Consider the following 22,420-nt stretch of genomic DNA (forward strand, 5'->3'; position numbering starts at 1 on the left):
CGGTTTTCTCGGAAATCCAAAGAACATTCGTTTCTTTGCATGTGCAAGGTAACATCTTATCCATGTGATGGTTGTCGAATACAACATCTAACAAATCCTGTATTTATAACAAAATAGACAAAAGATTTCCGAGAGGTTTTGTTGTGAATCTGAGCATTTGGGTCAACACAGTACAGTGGGGTACAGTGAGATTAAAGTGACAAGATTCCATGGAAATGTGTAACATATTTTCCCAACTTTGGAATGAAAAAGAATATGTAGAGTTATTGGGTGAGAGCTTTAATCTTTTTCTGTGGCAGACAGAGAGGGGCTTGCAGAGTCAGGAATGCCGCACGTTTCCCTTCACTTGTAAACAAGCTCACGAGCAACATGAATAGAAGTGGCGCAAGAGCGAGAGAGAGAAAGCGAGCTTCGAAACGAAGAAGAGTGCGCTCCATCCGAGCTTGGAAGGAAGGAAGAAGGCAGGAAGCCCGGGAGGGACCGCGCGAGAGAGACCAGTGCAGCGGGGACACATGTCCCGCCCCTACGACGCAACGGAGAACATCACCCCGCGTAGGGGAGCCTCCGTGGCATCTCCGCCGCTGGCATCCACAGAGAGCCTGAATCTCACCAAGCGCATGAACGCCAGAATCCCCCGTCCCAACGATGAATCTCCATCCACTTCGCCATAGCTGCATTTGTCCTTGCTCCCGCTTTTAGGTACCCACGTTTGCGTTGTAGCGCGGTGTAATTTCAGACGTGGAAGTGGAGGCTGCGGATCTAGCTGCTGCACTGATTGGCCACAGACTTTGTGTGGCTGCGTTGGCGCTTTGTCATTTATTCGAGTGCACCTGCAATTCTTTTGACTGGAGCAGGTTTTCAGATTTGTGGCGAGTTGAGAGAGAGAGAGAGAGAGAGAGAGAGAGAGCGAGAGAGAGAGCGGGGAAGCTGATGAGTTGTTGTCCGGGAGTTTGAAGTATTTCGATTTTAGTGTCTGGGAGGATTTCGTGTTTGTGATTGTGAGGGGAATGTGGTAAGAAAGAGCGGTGTTGTCGGTAATCGTCGTGGGTTTCATCTATTTGGGCTGTGAGAAGGTTGGGGAGAGTGCGTCTGTGTGGTGAATTGGTGGGTTTGATTTGAGGAGAGTGAGTTGAGTAGGAGTTTTTGATGGAGGGTGCAGCCGCTGGGTTGGGCTCAACATCTGTGGGGCGGAGCTCGCAACCCGGCAGGTCGTACCTCTTCTGCCATATTGAATCGAACGCGAGAAGCAGCGCCTTGCTTGCCGGCTCAACAGCCATGGCATGTGGAATCAAGTGCCATCATTGGCAGAATCGTGTGACATCCTCCGAAGTTATTTCTGTGGCGTCCGGGGTTCGTTCGATTGCTCGTAAAATGCAGCAAAGGTGTTTTAAGAAAGGTGCAGCTGGGGAGGCATTCTCGAATATTTCTTCCCAACTGGGGTGTGGACGGGAGAGTTTGGAGCGCCCGAGGAGCCAGACTACTAGGTTGGCCAAGAAGAAGCAGAATGCTTGGAGCAGAGGAGGCGTCCGGGTCCGGGCAGATGCCGTGGTCCAGCAGTCCGCAGGATCCGATGAGACTACTGGCAACAGGCTTGTAGAGAACGGAGTTGCAACGTTAGTGACCCTGAAAGCTGTAATTGATGAAAAGAGCGGTGCCCTCCTCTTAAAAGAAGAGCTGACCAAGGAAAAGAATGACACAACACACGCGTCGAAATCAAAGGTGAACCTCTTTGTCCCTCTATTTTCCGTTCAAGTGGAGGAATGTGTCATAAAACGTCCCTCATTAGCACGAGGATCCAATCATGGTTCAGGAATTCAAGGCATTGCCTGCCTAAGGCCGTCGTAGAAGAGGATCAAACGTGGAGTATGCACAAATTCCTCACTCACAGGGCTTGTACTAGGGTGGCGACGCTAAACCGAAGCTGCGGAAACTGAAGCCGTCCAAAATAGATGATCTTCCCGTCGAGCTACGTCAGCCTCCCATGAATGGGAACGTGGTTATGCCACCGCAGAAACAAGAAGGACTAGAAGCTGATGTTGCAGGGATTGGAGTAGATACGCTGGTTGCAGCTGATTCGGTTTACAACAAAGAGCTAAGGTGCGATGGCTTCTCTGTCTACTGCTGTTTTGCTCATTGTGAGAATGTGGGGCAACCAGCTCATTGATGAGTTACTCGAAGATTCACTTACAACCTGTAAGCTATTAAGAATTTTATTTTACGGGATTACTAATATTCATACATTTGGTACGATTTTAAGTTGGCTTGCTTTCAACTGGCGGGTCCTTCACATGGCGCTTGATGTTCGCACACCGCTCCTTGAGGTAGAAACCCTTAGATTATTTGATTTCAATTCTTTGTTATATGATGACATGGACAGAACCTGTAAACCAGTTGCATGATAGGTTTGGTTCAACACTTAAACATTTGTGAAGCTTGGTGGTACGTTAGTAAAAGATATTGGTATAATTTGCAGCGATTGCGGTTCTTGGCTATTTCTGCACGCAATTTAGACGAGTTTTTCTGTAAGCGTATTGGAGCACTGAAGAGGCAAGAAGCTGCTGGTGTTGAGAATCTGATCAACGTCCAATCACGAATGGCCTGGACTCCGCAACAACAGCTGAAACATGTTGCCAAGTAAGGAAAATTAAAATTCAATCATGTATGTGTCTATCTTCTGGTGTGACTTTTGGTCGAATCTAAAATTGGAACTCGGTTGGTACAGAGAAGTTCGGTTGATGGTGGACACGCAGATTGCTTGCCTGACTGAGGAAGTTTTGCCAGCTCTCAAAAAGAATGGGTTTAATCTGGTTGATTATGAAGAGCTTCATTTACATGAGAAGGACCAGGTAATTCCTCTTAACGTATATATTTTTTAAGACCAAGTTTCTGCGAATTTCTTCCACCAGGAATATTGTAGAATGTTATTTAAATATTGGTCATTAAAAATATTTCTTTTATTGTTGATAGTACTCTTGAAAACTGTTTTTGTTTTACAAAGACGTCTCTGTGGATTTGAAACCTAATCGTTCGTGGATACACATCTGTGCTGATTCAGCTTAGACTCTACTTCAAATCATCCTTAGAGCCCATCCTGACGCCGCTGGCAGTAGATCCGGGACACCCATTTCCCTATATTGGTAACTTGACATCAAGCATTGCTGTGGTAAGAATTCGTCGTCTGTCTAATCCCTCATGCCTTTACTAATGCTGGAATTTGAACGCTTAGAATTTCTAAAGCATTTTCCATGGGCCATGATATGGTAACATTCAGTGAAAACTAGATCATGACTAGAATTTATTGGACGTGGTAATGCAGGTGCTCAGAGATCCTTACGATGATGCAGTGCAATTTGCGATAGTTTCTGTGCCTTCTGGATTGGAGCGGTGGAAGAGCTTGGCATTTTCTAAAAATGACGAGTATGTTCAATTATCCTTGTTGGCATTAGAGTTTGCACATCACTGAATCATTCCATATGTAATGAAATATTTAGACGGCAGTCGAGATGTGTATTGTGGTCTTTCTGCAATTAACGTGTAGGCTGGATATTTGGGCTGGTCAGATACAACATGAATACATTTGTGTCACTTGAAGACATCATCATAAACAACTTGGATCTTCTTTTTGGTGGAATGGAGATCATGTCTGCACATGTGTTCCGGACAACGCGAAATGCAGATGTTGCTCGGAACGAGGAAGAAGCTGAGGACCTTCTAGAGATGATAACTGATGAGGTTAGAATCGGTCTTCGCTGTTCATATTAACTCGCAGGTTATGGTGAACTGTTTAATACATAAATATACAAGTTTTCTAGACTACGGAACAGTATCTCTTTGTGGACTCACCTGGATAAGGTCTGAACCAGATGAGAGAGCTTAGGTTTGCTCCTTTTGTACGACTGGAAGTGGACTGCAAGATGCCTCTAGAAGTTGTGCAACGATTGACCATGGAGCTGGGTCTTAGTGATAAAGATGATGTCTACGCTATCTGTGGGCCAATGGCACTGGGAGGTGAGAAACCTTCCAAACACTCGTGCGATTCTTTTTGCACAGTCCAACTCTTTATTCTGAGTTGTTGTATCGCGGCTCAATTGATCACCGTTATCCAAATTATGGGACGTGACTGTATTAGCCAAGTCTGGTTCTTGTTGAGTATTGTAGGAGATGCCTCATGCTGGTTTTGTTTTCTTAACCCTTCTTTAACCTGTTTGCTATGAACAGAGTTGGATTCATTAGTAGGCAAATGTAATTTGACTTCACCACTTGTTTACACTCTATGGACTTCGAAGACCCATCCTCGATTACAAGGGGTATGTCTACTCTTTCATCTGTCCTTTTCTAAGTTTCCATCTGAGTTAAAAGAATACTCTTGTTCTGGAGTATGCTAAGGGAGCCTGCCTAATTCATATGTTTATCCAGCGGATTTTTACTGAAGCTATTTTCATTATGTGCAGGCTGATGTTTTTGAAGTTATTAAGAAAGGGGATATCTTGCTCCATCATCCTTACCACAGCTTTGTAACAAGTACGCAACATTTTGTAGAAGCAGCTGCAAACGACCCAAAGGTACTGATAGGTGATGAAGTGCTCGTAAGCTGGATGACAATCGTTTCAAATCAGCATCTTGAAGCTTTTAAATGAACGGTTACTTCGGATGAAATATTTACTGTGTTAATTCTTAGGTTGTTTGAAAAAGTTCTGGTGTATTTCTTTGTATGTTCTGAGCCTTGCTATGGTTTTATGACTGTGCTATGCTTCTCTTCGTGTCCCTTACAACTTAACACTTTTGAGAACTGCAGGTGGCAGCCATCAAGGCCACTCTATATCGTACTAATAACGACAGTCCCGTGATCTCTGCTCTAGCGAAAGCCGCTGAAGCTGGAAAGCAGGTCAGTTGAGTCAATTTTTTTGAAATATGCTCCAGCTAGAGGTGTTCAATAGCATACGCTTATTAGCTGGCTACAAGAATTAGGGAGTTTTCCCTGTTCATGTCATGTGTAATGAGCGTCTTATGTTGCTGCGAGAACGACTTTTGTTTCGGTTTGTCGCTTGATTCCTTCATGTGGTCCGCTAGTTTGAAATTGTTATAGCAGCATATTAATTGAGTTGGATACTCTTGCTCTTGTTTGCTCAGGTGGCGGTGTTGGTGGAGTTAAAAGCTCGATTTGATGAAGTTCGAAATATGGGATTCGCTCAAAAATTGGAGGTAAGTTATACAGATCTTTTGATTTCAGACTCATGTTGTTTAGTTGGGTTATGAACATCCTGAACTACTCTCTAATGTTTTGACTCTCTCCTCGCGTTTGCAGGATGCTGGTTGTAACGTTGCTTATGGGTTAGTGGGACTCAAAACACACTGTAAATGTATTATGGTAGTGCGCAAGGTATACCTCCAGCTCCACAAGCTTCAAGTTTCAAGGATCTTTCAATTGACACAATTGAACTCGTGTCTTTCCGTTGCTGTTAATACTAATTTGATGTGTTGTGCAGGAGGACGATGGACTCAGAACATATGTCCATATAGGGACGGGGAATTACAATCCTCGCACTGCATCAGTATATACAGACTTCGGCCTGCTCAGGTGTGACTCCTTTCACTAATTGAAGGTTACAGTCCACGTTCTGTCCCCTTCTCATATTCTGCTGATAAGAGAACTCATGGTTCGCCTTGTGTATGCAGCTGCGATCCTGATCTGGGGATGGACGTTGCAGATCTCTTCAAGTACTTGACTGGTTATCACAGACAGGTGGCGTTTCATAATTGACTTAAAACATCTTTAGGGGGACAACATAATGAAGCGTTTCTGCGTATTCTTAGCACTTGCCCATATCATAATCTTCTCTAAAGCAAGCTAAATGTGGGGTGACTCTGCAGGTGGCGTATCGGAAGTTATTAGTTGCACCAGGAACGATGCGAAATGAGTTCATTTGGCTGATAGAGAGGTATTTACTTCTGGTATCGTAGAATTTTTATCTTTTCATTCTACAGCATCACGCTTGTGAACATGGAACTCTTGGTAGTAATCGGTCCTGTCCTTTTAACGTGCTCCGTTACTCATAATTGGGCATGAACCTATCACAGAGAGATCGCTAACGCACAAGCTGGAAAGCCTGCAAGCATCATCGTTAAATGCAACGGCCTTGATGATCAGGTACAGTTAGTCAGCTGAGCTATGAGCTTCGAAAGATTGAATTTTGTAGTGAAAAGCAATCAAGATTCACACGAAGATTGATTATGCCCCACAGGTGATGGTGACAAAATTGTATGAAGCCTCTAAGGCAGGTGTAAATATTGACTGTATTGTCCGGGGCATGTGCCGCATCCGCACTGGAATTCCAAATGTCAGGTAATTTTAGTCCCCCCCTGATAGCTATCTTTTCCATTATCAGGCCCGGCAGATCATTAGCCATTGTCACAGATTATATTTCCGCTGCTGTATGCACATGTAAATTGCTCTTCGATTTACAATATGACACATGTGAATGTATTCATGGGAGGGGTGTTGGTTTACACAGTGATAATATACGCGTCGTCAGCATTCTTGGTAGATTCTTGGAGCATCATCGAATTTTTCGTTTTGAAAATGGTAAGATGATGCTTATCTTTTAGGGTTGCAGGGAAAAATTTCTTCTCACTGATCGCAAATTGCATGTTTTTGGAAATCACTTGGTGACGCTATTCAACCACTTCTTCGTGACGCAACGTCCGCTTGACCTGAGCAATCTGCTTTCATGACAGGAGGGGATGCGGAGTACTATATGGGCTCGGCCGATTGGATGACTCGCAATCTCACACGTAGAGTTGAAGTTGTGACTCCTGTTGAGGATGAAGCTCTTCAGAAGGAATTACAGGTGAGGCATGAATGTGTATTTAATTTCCTCTCGTTTGAGCTTGTGAACAAGGTTGACTTGATTTTTGGAGTTTGTCTAAGAGGGACATTTTGTGGGGATAGGAAATGTTGGATGCCTGTTTGTGTGATCGGCGAAAAGCATGGGAGATGAGACCCGATGGACGTTACCAGCTTCTTGGGGTTGGGAACATGAAGGACCCGCCACGAAAGCATATTCCTCAGGTTGCATCTCCGAAATTGATTGCAGCAGTAGAAAGCATGGGTTTACATGAGGGCCTTATGGAGATTGTTGCGAAGCGCTGCCGGAAAGCTAAAAAGGTGAACCTGAGAAAACAAGATGGAACCGCTATGAAACCTAGGCGTCAGCATGATAGCAGCTAAGGCATCAACAGTACCAAGTTCTAATCTACTCGTCGACACCCTTCCGTGCTGTGGAACAATCTCATGTTCGTGCATTTACACTGACAAGCGCAGCATATGCTTCGTGACCTTGTTATCAAGACAAAATTCTTGTTGAATGGTCTCATCTAATATCAATCGATATACACTCCATCCTAAGCTTTGAATATTCACAGCATATGAAAATGATGGATCTATACCACTTGTAAATCTGATGAACAGGGACGTAAATATTTTTTTTCTTTTTGAGCCAGGAAAACAAGCCTCCACGGATGTTTCAGAGGGAATGACATAGCAACTGCCTATATCCACTGTTCGAATTTGGAATGCTCGAACAACGACTCTAGGAACTCGGCTTTTTCATCTCACTGATAACTTTTCAGTAACAGTGTAGATCACTTGGTGTGCCAAGGATACTTAGTATCTTCATTTGAAAGAAATGAAACGGAGTAGTCTTCTCTATTCTACAGCATCCGCTGGTGTAATGCGCTGATTCTAGAATGTTACGCAGTTGATGCTCTTTTCGCACATCTCAATCAATGTTGTGCTCTACTTAAATGGCTCATTTGTAGTATAATTCACGTTTTCTGGTGCAATCAACCTGCTCAATGGCTACGAGATTGTCTCGAAGCATTTGCTTCGCTTCGACGGCATGCATGATCCGAAGGTTTGACTTCTACTGCCGAGAATCCGAGGAATCCTAAGAAAATTGCTCAAGGCAGAACACGTTCAGATTTGAGCTGAGGATGGATGACGATTGCACGATGAGCGTCGTCATCATAGATGAATGAAAGTACACCTAGGAGAATTGCACTGCTGACATGTGAACGTAACCAGCCAATATGAAGTGTTCCCACGTTTCTGTGTTCAGCTCTTCTGCGCACTCAGACTTTCCCGCCAAGTCTGAGGCGTTTGAAAGGAGTCGTTCGATAACTCCCCCCCGACCTGATTCTTCGGAAGATCCCACCGCAACGTCTCCTCGACCCGGTGATTCGCCTGGTCCTTACCTCTGCATTTGGTTCATCACCCGGTGAATCGTCGGTCGTCTCCCTCACCGCAAATGCTTGGGCTTGCCTCGAATGGAATTTTCCCGTGTGCGGTCGAATTAGCCTTGAAGAGCCTGTTTTCTGATTTTTGCTTTTTCTACGATTCCCTTCGAATCACACTCTCTACTCACTCCTGCCTTCATTTCTTGTTCATTCCGAGTCGGTGATTCAATTCTGGTATTTCTAGGGTTCTCTGTAGTGTGGTTGGAGTTTTGCGAAGGTTTTTGTGGTCACCTTCTTGGTGACTACTCTGCAGCTGCGACTTTGCTTTCCCGAGTGCTTAGAGCTTAGGTTTTGTGAGGTCCACCTCCTAAGTCTCTCTACGAGGCATTTGGCGTACTTGAAGGCTTTCTGCATATGGTCGAGGTTCGATTACCGTCTTGATTGGTGATTGACGGAGCGGTTGTGCGTTAGAATTTAGAGACATTGCTGTTGTGGATATTTTTTCGTGACGATTGCAGTTGTAATCGAAACTTGTTGAACTGCCAATTTTTTTCCGGGACACCGCCTCATTGTCTGCGTCTTTAACGGTGAATTTGGAGGCGTATGCTGTTTTAAGGCGAGGCCTGTGGCTTTTTCGACACGGTGTATATTCCTAGGCGGATTTCTGGTTCCGGAGACGATTGCAACAATTTTGTAGTGAATTTTGCGGAGCCAATGCGAAATACTCAGAGTGTCGACAATGCAAAGGTTTTTCACGTGGCCTTGTTGTATCTATGATCTCCTCAGTGGATTTAGAAGAATTTAACCAGTTAGACAAAGGAAGCAGGACAAGTCACTGAATTACTAGCATTCCTTGTCTACTTTTGGGCTCCTATGCCATGTTTTGCAATGGTGAGACTTGGACTAATATTACAAGTAGTAGCCTTGGAATAACTTTTGATATCTAGCATGCTCTTACGAAATTGGCCTTTGGTGGATGGTAATGCTGCACCGGTACAGACGGGTCCATTTGATGTCATGGACAACTTATAAGGTTCAGTATAGCTGATCGCGCATAGCAGATTTTTAGATACTCGGTAGTATGATTGCGACTAGATCAAAAAATAACAATAATAATAATAATAATAATAATAATAATAATTCTACTACTGTCTATTGGCTTCTTGCTAGTATACTGATATTGTTGGTCTACATCCATTAGGTCTAGGACGTGCAGTATGTTTAATTGCATTTGCACGAGGAGGGCCACTGACTTTATTGCACTTTGCCCGAGGTTCCACACAATTTTGAATGTGGTTTTTCAGTGATCGCGGGAAGCGCCTGCATAAAGTCTTAATTTTAGTCAAATCATGGCCCGGCCTGACACATCAACCATGACGCCAGCAAGATTAGAAATTCTGTGCAGTGATTTAGATACCATCACAGTTTTTGACTAAATAAGATTCGTTCGCGAGTATCGGGTCATCTTATGCACATAACTTAACAGCATGTGTTTTGTATTAGATATGCATCATGTTTTTCTACTAACATTTAAATGATTGTATCATTGTCCCTTTCATCTTCCTGTACGAGCCTCTTGGAATTGTCTGTTGCATCCTAAGTCTGGTTCTACCTTCCGGGTATTCGGATAATTGTGTTTTGTTTTACGTGTAGTCAAGGCAGACAATAACTTATTAGTGGACCATGTGGTCAAGCAACGATTCCTTGCAAGTTGAACACTCGATGTGTCGAGCAATTTGTTTTGTTGGTGTTCGTGCGCGCTTATCCCAGAGAATTGCACTAATGTTGAGTCTGATTCTTATTGACGATGGTCTTCTGCTTATGCAGGAAACTCAGGTTAAAGAAAGACTCGGAAGATGACAGCAATTGTCCTCAAAACAATTTTTCTGAGTATCTATACAGATTTCAGGACCCATTGAAGTTGAGAGAGACCCTTAAGGCGGGTTTTCTCTTTTCTTTGCCAGGGCAGAATCCTAATGCTGCAGGAGGGCCTGGCACTTGTCTGAGGTTGGATATTTTGTTGATTGGAGAAACAGCATGTGTGAATTATTTTGATTTGTTTCAAATATGCTTGTTTTTGGATTTAATGGAGATCATGTTCATCTTGCTTTCCTAGCTTTCGCGATAACATTTGCTTCTTCTTACCGATGGCAGGCTGACCAAGTTTGTACATCAACCTCTTGATCAGCAACTGAAACATGTTGCTTCTCAGGTTAGATTGTCTGGCTTGTTAATCACTATTTTGATTGAAGGGTCTAATCTCGTAATGCAATTGAGCATAGAAACCTACCAGTTTAGGTGCATACATGTTAACTCTAACTCAAACCACATTCTTGATGTTCTTGTGACAGGCTTGGAAGAGCTTATCCTCGCCGCCAGTAATTCCTAAAAATCGTGTACAACCAGGAGTTACTGGTCCTATTGATGCATCTAGTGCTCAGAAGTTCGTAACAGGCTCTTCTTACCAGCCCAAGCAATCATTTTCTAATTATGGAAAGGGCGGAGACGACGCCAACAGCAAATTTCACACCAAAGATGCTGGTCGGAAGCTGGAAAACCAGTCCAGCTCTTGCATGTCGAAGTTTGGTACTCATGAAGGACAATCAGATACCTTATTACGAAACAAGTCTCCACAAACAACAGGCCCTCAAAACTTCGGTCCTGCTCCGGTGCCTTCGGATAAGTTTTTTGATGAACAATCAGCTCGAGGGTGCTTGTCCACGAATGCGAATGCAAGTTCTGCAGATTTCTTTTCTAACCATGTCCCTGGGCTGCCACCTAGGTTTGTTGTCCATCTACTTTTCCTTGTGTGTTCTAAAAACATTTTGTTTAATCATGTGACAGATGGTTGTAATAAACAATTGGATAACTTGCCTGCCGAGGTTGAACAATAACCACATGCCAACGATCTCGGACTAATTGATTTCTTGCTTCATATAATGTTGTGAACAGGCAAACTCCTACAAATAGCAGCAACTCTCATTTTAGGGGAAACCGTCAAAGAGACGGCGCACTTACTCCTGCATTTAGCATGCCAAATCATAGTAATGTAGACCTGCAGCCGGAACACCTGCCAAATAGGAGCAAGAGTGAGAAATACATTCCTTTCGAGGAGGATGACGATGATCTCTTGCAGGTACCGTTATTTGTGCAACTTTTTATCAGCTTTTCGAGTTTGATATCACTTTCGGAAATAGGAAAATTTGCATTGATGTTTAGTGCAGTTTTCCTCTTGCTAGTGGAGTATCTGATGGTTGAAGAAATTCGTTTTTATGAAGAGTGGTTTGTCCAGTGACAACCTGGTTCTCACCGTGTTCAGCGTAAATGTCGGTACTGTATTTTATGGTGTTTTTTCAGGCGATCGATCTTGATCAGATTGTTTCTGAACACTACGTGAAGAGTTGCTCTCAGCAAAGCACCCAAGTGACGAACAGGGTTGGGAGTACCACACCGCCTTCTGTGCAATCGAAAGTGCGCGGTTCTCTTGAGGATGTTGTTAAGGCAGAAAATGCAGCATCTGCCCATAAGCTCTGTTCACATGGGGTCGAGGTAGGTTACCTCGAAAATTTTAGAAACGGAGAATGTTAACCGTAGACTTTCCTTGTGCTTACGATAAATTAGACAGAAGTAAAGAGATATTCCAAGCTATTACAACCCTTGTCATGCTCTATCTTTTTTATTTGTTAATCCTGCACTTTTAAGGGGTCATTTGTTAATTAGAAGTTAATTCCCTGCTCTGTTAGTGTTATGTGACGGATTTAGCATTGGCCCAGGTTAGTGATATTGCGAGAATTATTGGTAGATTCTTGCCAACGTCGTGTTACAATAGTGGTATTCACTTATTCCCTGCATGCAGGTTCATTGTTGTGGAGAAGCAGGTTTTCACCTCCAAGAAATGAAGGACAAGTTGATCTATATAATCAATGAACTTCTAGATAATGGAGATGAGCTTAGTCCAGAACGTGTTCAGGAACTTCGCCTTGAAAGGTGATTTTTAATTTTCTCAATTTTAGTTTTAAATTATTTTTTTGTTTTATCTCTCACTCTCTAACTCTCTAACTCGTCTTCCAGGCAGAGGCATTATATTAATAATTCTTGATAGTCAGAAACGTAGCTGAGAGTGAAATGCATGTGATCAGCAGACCATATCTACGAAGCTTCTAGTGACTTAGTTGGGTTTGTGATGTCAGGACCGAGCTCAACAAAGATATTAAAGCTCTCGAAGAAGCTTTCAAGAATCCAACCTCTCTAATGAATCAATGTCGATCTAACTTCCCCCCAGCTACTCCTTATAATGCTTTTGGATCTGGCCACCCATCCAATCAACAGAATGTATTTTCCACTCCCACTGGTCCAGCTGCGGATTACTTTAATCCAGCATCTGCACGTCCAACGTATGGACTATCGAGCTCAACGGCACCTAGCGGGGGAGGTCTGACTGACTTCAGGCAACCAAGTTTCACTCCAGTGCCTTGGGAGAACAATACTGGTGCAAATCAAGCGTCAGGAGGATTTCCATCTTCCTTTGATAGTAATGGCCCACGTGTTGGCCTTCAAGTTCAAGGTGGACCTCCACGATTTGTAGATGTCAACTACTCCGAGGGGTCGTCCGAGATGCAGTTTAGCAAAAATGACTTTCCCTGGTCAAGGGATTTGGTGGTAAGAGTTGAATGTTCTCAAAGATGCAAATTCCTTCTGTTTGCGTCGGCTTTCTCTTTGAAGTTTTTGCCTGAGCAATCCGTGCTATTCTCAAAATATTCTGCTCTGTCGTACGTAATTTCAGAATCGTGCAATGGTGTTTTGGTGATAGGTGGTGATTGAAATATGACTTTATCGTATATCTTTGTTCATATGCAGGTCAACAATAAGAAATTTTTCGGAAACAAATCCTTTAGACTTAACCAACGGGAAATTATCAATGCCACTATGAGTGGTAGAGATGTCTTTGTATTGATGCCTACTGGTGGAGGGAAGAGTCTCACATATCAGGTAGCTGCCAAAAGTTGTGCAGTTTTTCAAATTACTAATCTCCCTCCACAGAAACACATTTCTGCTTTCTGATTATGCAAACAGTCGTTTTATGGTGTGCACTACTCTCTCTTAGTCTTAAGACATTGTCATTTCCACACGAAAGATATATTATTGAGAGTATACTCTCAGATGTAGTTTTCATGAGTATGCTTCTTTACTAAATTCAACAATTTTTGGCAGCTACCTGCTATTTGTTCTGCAGGGGTGACACTTGTGGTCTCTCCTCTTGTCTCTCTCATTATGGACCAAATTATGCACCTTTCAGAGGTGCGATAACTCTTAACGATCACTCTCTTCCAGCGTGTTTTGACTGAAAGTGTTATTTGGGGTGCTTGGGCAATTACTTTTGATCTGTATGCAATATATGTGCACACTGTCAATTACTTTGTGGGTTTCTGCTGTATATTTTCAACAAGGCGTCTGTCATATGCTTATACACCTCAATTAATGTGGATTTATTTATTTATTTATTTATTTTTATTTTTACGACAGGCTAACATACCTGCTGCATATCTGAGTGGCACAATGGAGTGGCAAGAGCAGAATGAAATTCTAAGGAATCTCGATGCAGGGGTTTACAAGTTGCTCTACGTAACGCCTGAGAAAATTGCTAGGTGGGTCTTAACGTTCCTTGCTATGATCCAATTCATTTCCAGTTTCTCAACCCTAACAGGCTTTTATGAACTAAACAGCTCAGGGACGGTTGCCTAAGAATGAATGCTGTCTTTTACTCTGGAGGGAGTTCTGGGATGTGGGATTTTTTGTTCAAACGACCGTGGATTCTATATTCTGTTCCAGTCCTCTTTCGTATCAGGACATCCCCCTAGAACCGAATTGATTGTATTCTTTAATGATCTTAGGCTTTACAGTAGCTTTAGATGTGCTTTCTCAACTTTTGAGAAGGTTTCTTGTGTTGACAGGAGCGATAGACTGTCGCAGCATCTTACAAGCCTGTATGATCAGAGATTACTTGCTCGAATTGTGGTTGATGAAGCTCACTGTGTAAGCCAATGGGGTCATGATTTTCGTCCTGATTATCAGGTATGTTTTTAACCTGCACTTGCCACATGGTTTTACCATGTTTTATGTGGTATTTGAGTGTATTCAAGACATGCGATGACGTTGGAATCATGTTGTTATATCTACTTACAAACATCTATGTGTACAGAATCTTGGCGTCTTCAAAGAAAGGTTTCCTGACGTACCCTTGATAGCTCTGACAGCGACTGCTACCTTAAGTGTCAAAGAAGATGTTGTTCGAGCTCTCAAGCTGACACGCTGTATTATCTTTAGACAGACTTTTAATCGACCCAACTTGAGGTGATTACTCACCCTTGTTAGTTTTAAATTTGTATATGTATTCGTATTTTGGAAACTTTTCATCCATTGTTGTGGCATCTTAATTGTGTACATGTGAGATCAATCATTGATTTGCTGTTTTCAGAATTTTATGATAATGACTACAGATTTTGTTTTATAATTCGATGGACATTGGACATAACTTTTAGTACGTTTTTAGTTTGAAGTATGAATTCTCTGTGTTCAGTGAGTGGGATCAGTTATAGCGAAGTGCAAATCAGGCGTAATGGTTATCTTTTGTTACAGATACGAGGTTTTACCTAAGTCAAAGAAATGTCTTGAAGACATTGACAAGTTTATAAGGGAGAGGCACCCCAATGAATCTGGAATTATCTACTGTCTATCGCGAAGTGACTGTGAGAAAGTGACCGAAAAACTACGGGTAAGTTCATCTAAACCAACATACCTTCATACTTCTTTGACCTTTTTAAGGTATTCCGCAATGTAAAGGTAATTTTCAGTTCCATCTTTTGTCCCAGTTTTTCCTTCCCACCAATCAGAGGTTGAGTTTTTGTGTCAATGTTTTTGTGCAAGATTGCACAGCTGTTAGAAAGACCCTCTGTCCTTTTGCTTAATTACTTGTAATTCCGCCTACAGGAATTTGGTCACAAAGTTGCTTTCTATCATGGACAAATGGATCCAGACGAGCGGAGTTATGTGCAACGCATGTGGAGTAAAGATGAAGTCAATATAATATGTGCAACGGTTGCTTTTGGCATGGGTATATATCTCCTTGCAACCTCAAGAGAAAATTTCTTAGCAGCCCTTACTCAGCAGATCACATTATATCATTTTTCGTGATTTTGAGAAGGTGTTGTTAACTCCGCATTGATAATGGGTGATAGGTATAAACAAGCCCGATGTGCGTTTTGTGATTCACCATTCACTTCCCAAGTCACTTGAGGGCTATCACCAGGTATTGGATGTTGTAGATTTCTTATGATTATTAATCCTTGTGATGTTTTCAATTGTTACTGGGGGTTCGGAGTTTTCATTCTTGGAATAATGAGAAACAAATGGTTGACTTGTACCATTCGGTGGTTTCCGTTAGATAGTCCTTTTAATTCTCAATGTCCCTATTTTTTAAGTCGTCAACGTTTGTGCATCTAATTTCAGTCATTAAATTAGCATTTAGGATCTCAAATATGCAACATACGCATTTTATTTGTGGAACACGACTTCTTTATTTGGTAGGAATCGGGGCGAGCTGGTAGAGATAACTTACCAGCATCTTGTATACTCTATTACACCTATGCGGACTCTGTAAGTTTTCTTTGATTTACTTTCACCGTGACAGTGTCTGTTTCCAATTTTATTTTGTAGTTACTATGGCTATCTGTGTCTGATATTAGCAGAATCTACGCTCAGTGAATTGTCAAGACATTTGTCTTAATCAATTTTGATAACGTTTTGAGCAGCTGTTAGTAAGCGATTGGTAGCTCTTAACATTTTTGAATGACTGCAGATTCGTTTGAAGCACATGTTAACCCAAGGTGCAGCAGAGCTGGGCTCTACGGGATCATCGTTTCGTAATCACAATACTGTCACATCCAACCAGCTTTCTACCAACCTCGACAATTTGAATCGCATGGTAAAAGATCAACCGCTTAATTCTTATTCCATTTTAAATTTTGTTTGATACTTGGTCAGGATAGTTTTTGGTCACAAAAAAGAAGAATCTGGTCTTACGATTACCCGACTTCCAGGTCATTACTCAGATGAATGCCTTGGCTTGTTATATTTTATCAAACATTTGAATTCGTGGGTTGTTATTTGGTTGTCTAAGCGTTAGTCTTTATAGTATTCGTCTACTCTGAGGTTGTTTCTTACTGGATTACTGGAGTCTGTGGGTGAAAGTCTAAAGAAACATGAATATTGATCGTATGACCCTGACATTTTTTCCTGTATGCAGATTGGTTATTGTCAAAACGACATTGATTGTCGGCGATCTTTGCAGCTTGCCCATTTTGGTGAGATGGATTTTGACGTCTCTAGCTGTAAGGGAACTTGTGATAATTGTGCCAGAATGGGGAACTCTGGTTCTGTTGAAGAGGATGTCAGTGAGACAGCCAGACAACTTGTAAGAATCGCCGCATAGAAGCTTCATATTTTACGTTTTTCTAGTCACTTTGTGCAAGCTTGGAATCACATCGTCTCTTGAGCTGTTCAATGATGTTTGCTGATAAAATATCTCTACGACTCAAAGTGGATCGTAATGAGTGAAAACAGTGGAATTAGAATGACTCAAAGTGAAAGTCTTCCTTGAAAATGTACTGATGTTCAAATGATTATATGTCAGCGATCCCTCATGGTATCAATTTTCATTCAAATATGTTCACTGCACTCCTAATTGAAGAGAGGTTTTGATATTCATTCAATGTAGTAGCAGTACTGACGTATTGATTGATTCATGAACGCAGGTGCAGTTAGTCGGTGCAATGGGTCAACGCTCCTCAATGACTCACATCGTAGATGTATTTCGGGGTTCTCTCAATCAGCAAGTATGTATCGAAATGACCAGAAAGTAGTTGGAAAGCTGAGACGCTGTTACTTCTAGTTCTTTCCTCGCAAGCTCTTCAATCTACATATTTGGTTGTACTGCAATTTGTGGTTTCTTTTGTGGATTTTTTTTCTTTGTCCCTTTCCTTAATTCTCAACTTGAAATCTTAATCGATTTGTGTACTTTCAGGTTAAGAAAATGGGACATGACCAGCTTGATCTGCATGGAGCTGGTAAGAAGTTTACGAAGACTGAAGTGGAGCGAATCATGCAACAGCTACTTACTGGAAATATCTTTCGAGAAGATGTTAACAAAAGTGACTATTATGGTGGTTTATCCTCCATCATCAAGGTTGGTTGTCTTCAATTCCTAAATTTTGAAGAAGCCAGCTATATTCTTAATTCTTTTAGTTGTGGGCTTGAAAATAATTTTTGTGAAGTAAATGGATGTCATATATGTGGACATTTAATGATTGGTTTGAGAAAATGATTGCTTAAATCACTGGCCTCCACCTAGTTTAAATCAGAGTAGAGCTAGATTATGTTCTTTGCCAGGTTCCAACTTGGATAGATACACGTGTTCTTCTCAAAACTTACCCACCCAGAATCTCAATTCTTTCCCTTACCTGGGCAGATTGCATTGTTGTTCATGTATTATAGGGAACCTAATTTGTCCTGGTTTGTGGTTTCAGGTGAACGAGATGCAAGCAAGAGAGCTTGTTTCAGGTCGACTTAAAATATCCATCAGGTATTTTTCAGCTGTTCATTGGTTTACATCGTAAACCGTTAGGTTTCCAGGAATTCACACCTTTTTCTGAATGAAGACGGTGAGCATCATTAGGACTATCTGTTATAATAATTTCGAACCTCCGTTTCTGAACTGAGTGGCCACGTTAGCTAAATTTTTTTGTGGTGGGCTTAAAAAGGTTGAAATTTTGAGTTTTCAACCCCGTACCTTTTTGCAGGTTTCGAGCGGCTAAGAAACCGGACAGACCGGAGAGATCAGAAACCCCAGCTAAGAAATCTTCTCTGCCTGTCGGACTTAGAACTCCAGCGCAAGATGAAGTGGTTTCAGTTCCTCAAGCTCCAGTTGATCCTGTGAGTGATTTGTCTGTAGCGTTTGCAAGCTCGAAATTAGTTTGTCCTTATGAATGTAACCGTATTTTCCGGAAATTTGAATTTGTCTGTTTTAAACAATGGCTCGAAGTTCCATGCAGAGGTTCTCGTTGATTCCTCATGTACGATTTAAAATCTTGGCTGTTCTCAGATGCTGTCAAGCAAGGTTTTTTCTGCTCTTCAGAGACTTCGTATTGTACTTGTTAATGAAGCCGGAGGGGATCTTATGCCATATCACATTATGGGGTATTTATTCCACTCTCTTATTCACTACGTGGTTCATTTCTAGATCTGGAAAATTTCATAGTTGGTGCGGTTTTATTCTTCTCGTACTTATCGGTAACTCGGCTGTGCTTTATTTCTTCATGAAATTAGGAATGGAGAGCTTCAGTCCATAAGCAAAAAGTTGCCGAAGACCACAGAGGAACTCTTGGAAATTAACGGCATCGGGAAGTAAGTACTAGTTTGTTGCGCCACCTAATCTGCCAAGTGAATGCGAAACTTTTGTGCTTGTCCAAGTCGGAGTTTTTTTGTGTGTTTCTACTAAAACTTTAAACCTGAGGATGAGGTGAATTCTAATTCATGTGATGAGATGCCTGGGTTACCGTGCGTGACGTGTTGTTTACTTATTTTCTGTTTGATTCTGTATGTCGAATATCATAAATGTGAAGTTCATTTGAGTTTTAATTCATTTTTTCTTAAACCAGGGTGAAAAGCAAAAAATATGGTGCCCGGATTTTGGAGGTAGTTGCTCAAACTGTTAATGAGCACCTGTCAGGCGGTGAAGATGTGAGCTTCGATAATGGTAATTCAGGATCAGCAACAGCATCCAAACGGCGGAGGGAAGTTGAAGATGGGGGATGGAAAAACACTCGAAAGAACACTGCAGCTGAAGTGGGAAGAAATTATAATGATATTGAGAATGGCTTCAGACAGGATACCATGCAGCAAACCACAAAGAAGGCGAAAGTGCCTCCCGCCTTTGTGCAACCCCTGTCAACCTCGAAGTTTGAGAATGAGAACAACTATTTTGAAGAAGAAGAGGACATTTATGAAGACATGCCGGAGGGTTTTCTCGATAATTACTGAAGGCAATGTATATTCGCACATATGAAGAATGCCCCGCAAACTACGTGTATCCCACGAGATCAGGGTGAATTTCGACGTTTCATCAAAATTTGAGATATCTGGAGAGTCTAACGTAATACCTCGGTTCCTTTTGATCTATTATCCAGATGAGTTCGAGCTAGCCATTGCCGTGATGTCGTAACATTCTTAGGGGCAGACCCCTGTCTTCTCTACTCAGAGGAGCATCTGGATGAGTTCATGTAATTATATCCTCAAAAGAGATTGCGTGATCTGCTAGCTTAGGTTACTATAGGCTTAGGCAACTGATTTTTCGCACAAATTGTAGAATTAAGGATAGAGGAGAGCTATGTAAATTGGTACTTGCCTGAAGAGCTCAATATTCGACTTATTTTGGCAGCAACGAAGTACTTCGACACTGCTGTTGCGCATGTCGTTTCTGTACGCTGTGTGCGTTTTCCTTTTGTGGCTCTGTTACTTCGATTGAGAATTGGTTATGCGCATGACACGGATAGCAGCCAATAACAATACTGTGAACAGGGTGTTAGGTAAAGAGGTGTTGGACTTCTCATTGCCCACAACCTCATGGAGATTTTTGGTCTTCCAAGAAGCTCAACCTTGCAAATTCCGACTCTTGCGAATGTGTAAATCTGCAGCGACACCTGTACATGCACAGATGCCCTAGGACTGGGACCACTTCAAAATAAATATCCGTTGGACGAAGGCACAACTGGGACCAGTTTTGAAGACGAACAAGTCTGCGAGTTGCAGATAATCCTCATGACGAGTCGTAGTTGACGATCAGTTGTACGATTGGCTAGAGCCTGTATGCTTGTGTACTCACGTGGTTCTTGCAAGATAAGGAGCTGGTGATACTTTCTTAATCACACTTCATGTTCGTAGCCTTGAGCAATTAAATGGTGCTCCAAGCAGCTTGTTTTGAAAACACCGAACAGAGTGACTTAGTTGCATGGTGCGAATGTTTTTTGCCCAAAATCAAATTATCTAGGTAATAGAGATAGTTTTGTATCGGGTCGTAACATGTGCTTCTTCTCGATGATCTGTTTCTTCGAGTGGAAATTGTCAAGCCCTACTGCTCAGCTGTTGCAAATCCCAATCATAACTGGTTCCACCACAAGCACGTGTCACATTCACTGATCGGTTTGGCAATATTGAAATTTTGTAATGTTCTTGGAAAGGTTCTATGGCAATTTTTAAGTTTTCTGCAAATAAGACTGGAACTAATGGCAAGAAGCTTGGCATTGAAACTAATGGAAAGACCTTTTGAACCCACACAGGTTATTGCTTGCAGAGGATTATGCTATAGGAATTCAAAATTGCAGCATGTATGGAAGGTACATACGGTCAACTGTTTCCCTGTAGTTATGTGCTTTTGGTAACACAGCACAAAAGGGACTAAATGCATCACTGTGCAGGTAAGCAGATGTTGAGTAACCCTGACTTTCCACTGCTCCTCTATAAAACTTTCCACTAGTGAAATTAAAAACCACTGAAGTGTCCTTGGATTTTAAAAATTATCAAGAAGAAATAGAATTGAAGCAAATGAGAAAACTGAACGTTTATAGTAAACATGTGGTCGATTTCCTTACTCCTTGTTATACTCTTTAGCTTACAACACAGATGCTGAAACAAAACCTTACATATTTAGAGGAAGCAAATCCTGAAGATCTTTGTCAGCTAAGCAGAGGGCAAGAGACAAGAGTTGATGGTATTTTCCATCAGCTGTCCATTTCCAAAGCTCTCGTCATTGGCACCAGAATACTAGGAGGATAGGCCTAATCTTTTGATGGTTACATTTTGGACCATCTTAAGGCTGAAAGCTATCTCATCTGTTCATGCGAATAGAGAGGACAGAATCATCATAATGAATATCAACAGCTAGAAGGTCATCATCTTCAATCCTGGGGAGCTCGAAAAAATTACCAGACCCTATTGCTGCATGAAAACAAAGCAACCCATCTTAAATGGAACGCAACTTGTTGGCAGTTGTGAGGAGCTGAAAGATCCAAATTTGCATGTCTTCACTGATTACTACAAGTGAGGCCACATGCTTCAATAGGAGGTCTCTAACATGGTCTTTTTGGATGATATTTCACCCGTGATGCAAGCTGAGCATGTCCAGTAATATTTTAAAATATCACTAGATACTTCACTTAATCACCCATCACACAAGGTGGGTGATTTTGAGATCAAAATATCAAAAGAGGGGTGGGTCAAATATCAAAAACCATGTTGCTTGCCTTAGCTCTCTTTCTTCTTTGACTTCATACTAAAGGTGATAGAGTTTGAATCAAGGATAATATTAGGGGGTAATAATTTTTGAACTGTAATATTTTGGATTTGATATTTCAAATGATCTTGGAAATATTAAGTGTTGAAACTCAATTATTTGGTTTTGTGAAAGTGCTATGTTTGAAACTTCTTCATGAGGACATTTGGATTTTAATCTAAAACAACTACAATGCAAGCCATCTTTCTTTTTAATTGTGACCCCTATGCAAAATATCTACATTGATATCACTTAGACTAAAAATGATTGGTATGTACAAAAATGGATGTATCAGGCACCAAAATAAGTTAAAATATAGTTAAATCAAATACATAATTATCCTTTTTAGTTTAATATGATATTATTCATATTTGTATGAAATGCACAATTTGGTAATTGTAACAAATGAAGTAATTTATAACTTTTGAATGAATGGTTTAGATCCAATTTTTATATAAAAAAATATAAATTTGGATTTATTTCTTTGTTAATAATAATTAATTTATTAAAATGATAATATTTCTTTAAGATTTTATTATATTATTTAATTATATATATATATATATATATATATATATATATATTTTTGTAGCAATATTTACCTTGCTTATAAATCACAATCTAAGAAATTTAGTAATTAAATGTGGTCTAATAGGTGTCTTAATCATACATGTTATAAACCTATACCTATAATGGATGAAGTATGTCTTAAAAATTTCCTAAATTTTTTCGATGGTAGCAGTAAGAGTGTATAGAAGCAAAAATTATAAATCAATTTTTTTTAAGCTTTGAAATATATGTGAT

The 22,420-nt window shown here is 41.2% G+C and overlaps 2 protein-coding genes across 2 annotated transcripts; both read left to right on the forward strand.

Annotated features, from left to right (window-relative positions):
* Positions 1-656: 656 nt before the first annotated feature.
* Positions 657-7,776, forward strand: LOC112295677 (uncharacterized). Its single transcript, XM_024547531.3, has 22 exons — positions 657-1,719; positions 1,901-2,097; positions 2,258-2,321; positions 2,474-2,634; positions 2,723-2,846; positions 3,056-3,163; positions 3,317-3,417; positions 3,561-3,732; positions 3,864-4,008; positions 4,219-4,307; positions 4,452-4,562; positions 4,796-4,885; positions 5,131-5,202; positions 5,306-5,380; positions 5,487-5,578; positions 5,677-5,743; positions 5,872-5,939; positions 6,079-6,148; positions 6,243-6,343; positions 6,513-6,583; positions 6,736-6,848; positions 6,950-7,776. Exons 1-22 carry the CDS (start codon positions 1,147-1,149, stop codon positions 7,226-7,228), a joined length of 2,943 nt encoding a protein of 980 aa, XP_024403299.1. The 5' UTR covers positions 657-1,146; the 3' UTR covers positions 7,229-7,776.
* Positions 7,777-8,403: 627 nt separating this feature from the next.
* LOC112295664 (ATP-dependent DNA helicase Q-like 4A) lies at positions 8,404-19,770 on the forward strand. The gene is made up of 26 exons (XM_024547530.3): positions 8,404-8,982; positions 10,063-10,242; positions 10,390-10,447; positions 10,587-11,017; positions 11,188-11,371; positions 11,593-11,784; positions 12,092-12,222; positions 12,426-12,894; positions 13,093-13,224; positions 13,447-13,533; positions 13,759-13,880; positions 14,187-14,307; positions 14,435-14,586; positions 14,872-15,007; positions 15,223-15,346; positions 15,471-15,541; positions 15,820-15,888; positions 16,091-16,216; positions 16,538-16,705; positions 17,046-17,126; positions 17,315-17,476; positions 17,817-17,872; positions 18,090-18,222; positions 18,392-18,486; positions 18,616-18,693; positions 18,948-19,770. Exons 1-26 carry the CDS (start codon positions 8,975-8,977, stop codon positions 19,327-19,329), a joined length of 3,948 nt encoding a protein of 1,315 aa, XP_024403298.1. The 5' UTR covers positions 8,404-8,974; the 3' UTR covers positions 19,330-19,770.
* Positions 19,771-22,420: the final 2,650 nt, after the last annotated feature.

This window comes from Physcomitrium patens, chromosome 2, assembly GCF_059467195.1.
Source record: "Physcomitrium patens ecotype Gransden chromosome 2, ASM5946719v1, whole genome shotgun sequence".
Classification (NCBI taxonomy): Eukaryota; Viridiplantae; Streptophyta; class Bryopsida; order Funariales; family Funariaceae; genus Physcomitrium; species Physcomitrium patens.

Bases quoted from the DNA above. Each gene is read 5' to 3' on its own strand.
- LOC112295664 (XM_024547530.3), top strand. The intron at 12,895-13,092 runs GTAAGAGTTGAA...GTTCATATGCAG, and splicing joins CCTGGTCAAGGGATTTGGTG to GTCAACAATAAGAAATTTTT. The intron at 18,694-18,947 runs GTAAGTACTAGT...TTCTTAAACCAG, and splicing joins GAAATTAACGGCATCGGGAA to GGTGAAAAGCAAAAAATATG.
- LOC112295677 (XM_024547531.3), top strand. From the start codon at position 1,147: ATGGAGGGTGCAGCCGCTGGGTTGGGCTCAACATCTGTGGGGCGGAGC. The intron at 4,009-4,218 runs GTGAGAAACCTT...TGCTATGAACAG, and splicing joins TGGGCCAATGGCACTGGGAG to AGTTGGATTCATTAGTAGGC. The intron at 6,849-6,949 runs GTGAGGCATGAA...TTGTGGGGATAG, and splicing joins CTCTTCAGAAGGAATTACAG to GAAATGTTGGATGCCTGTTT.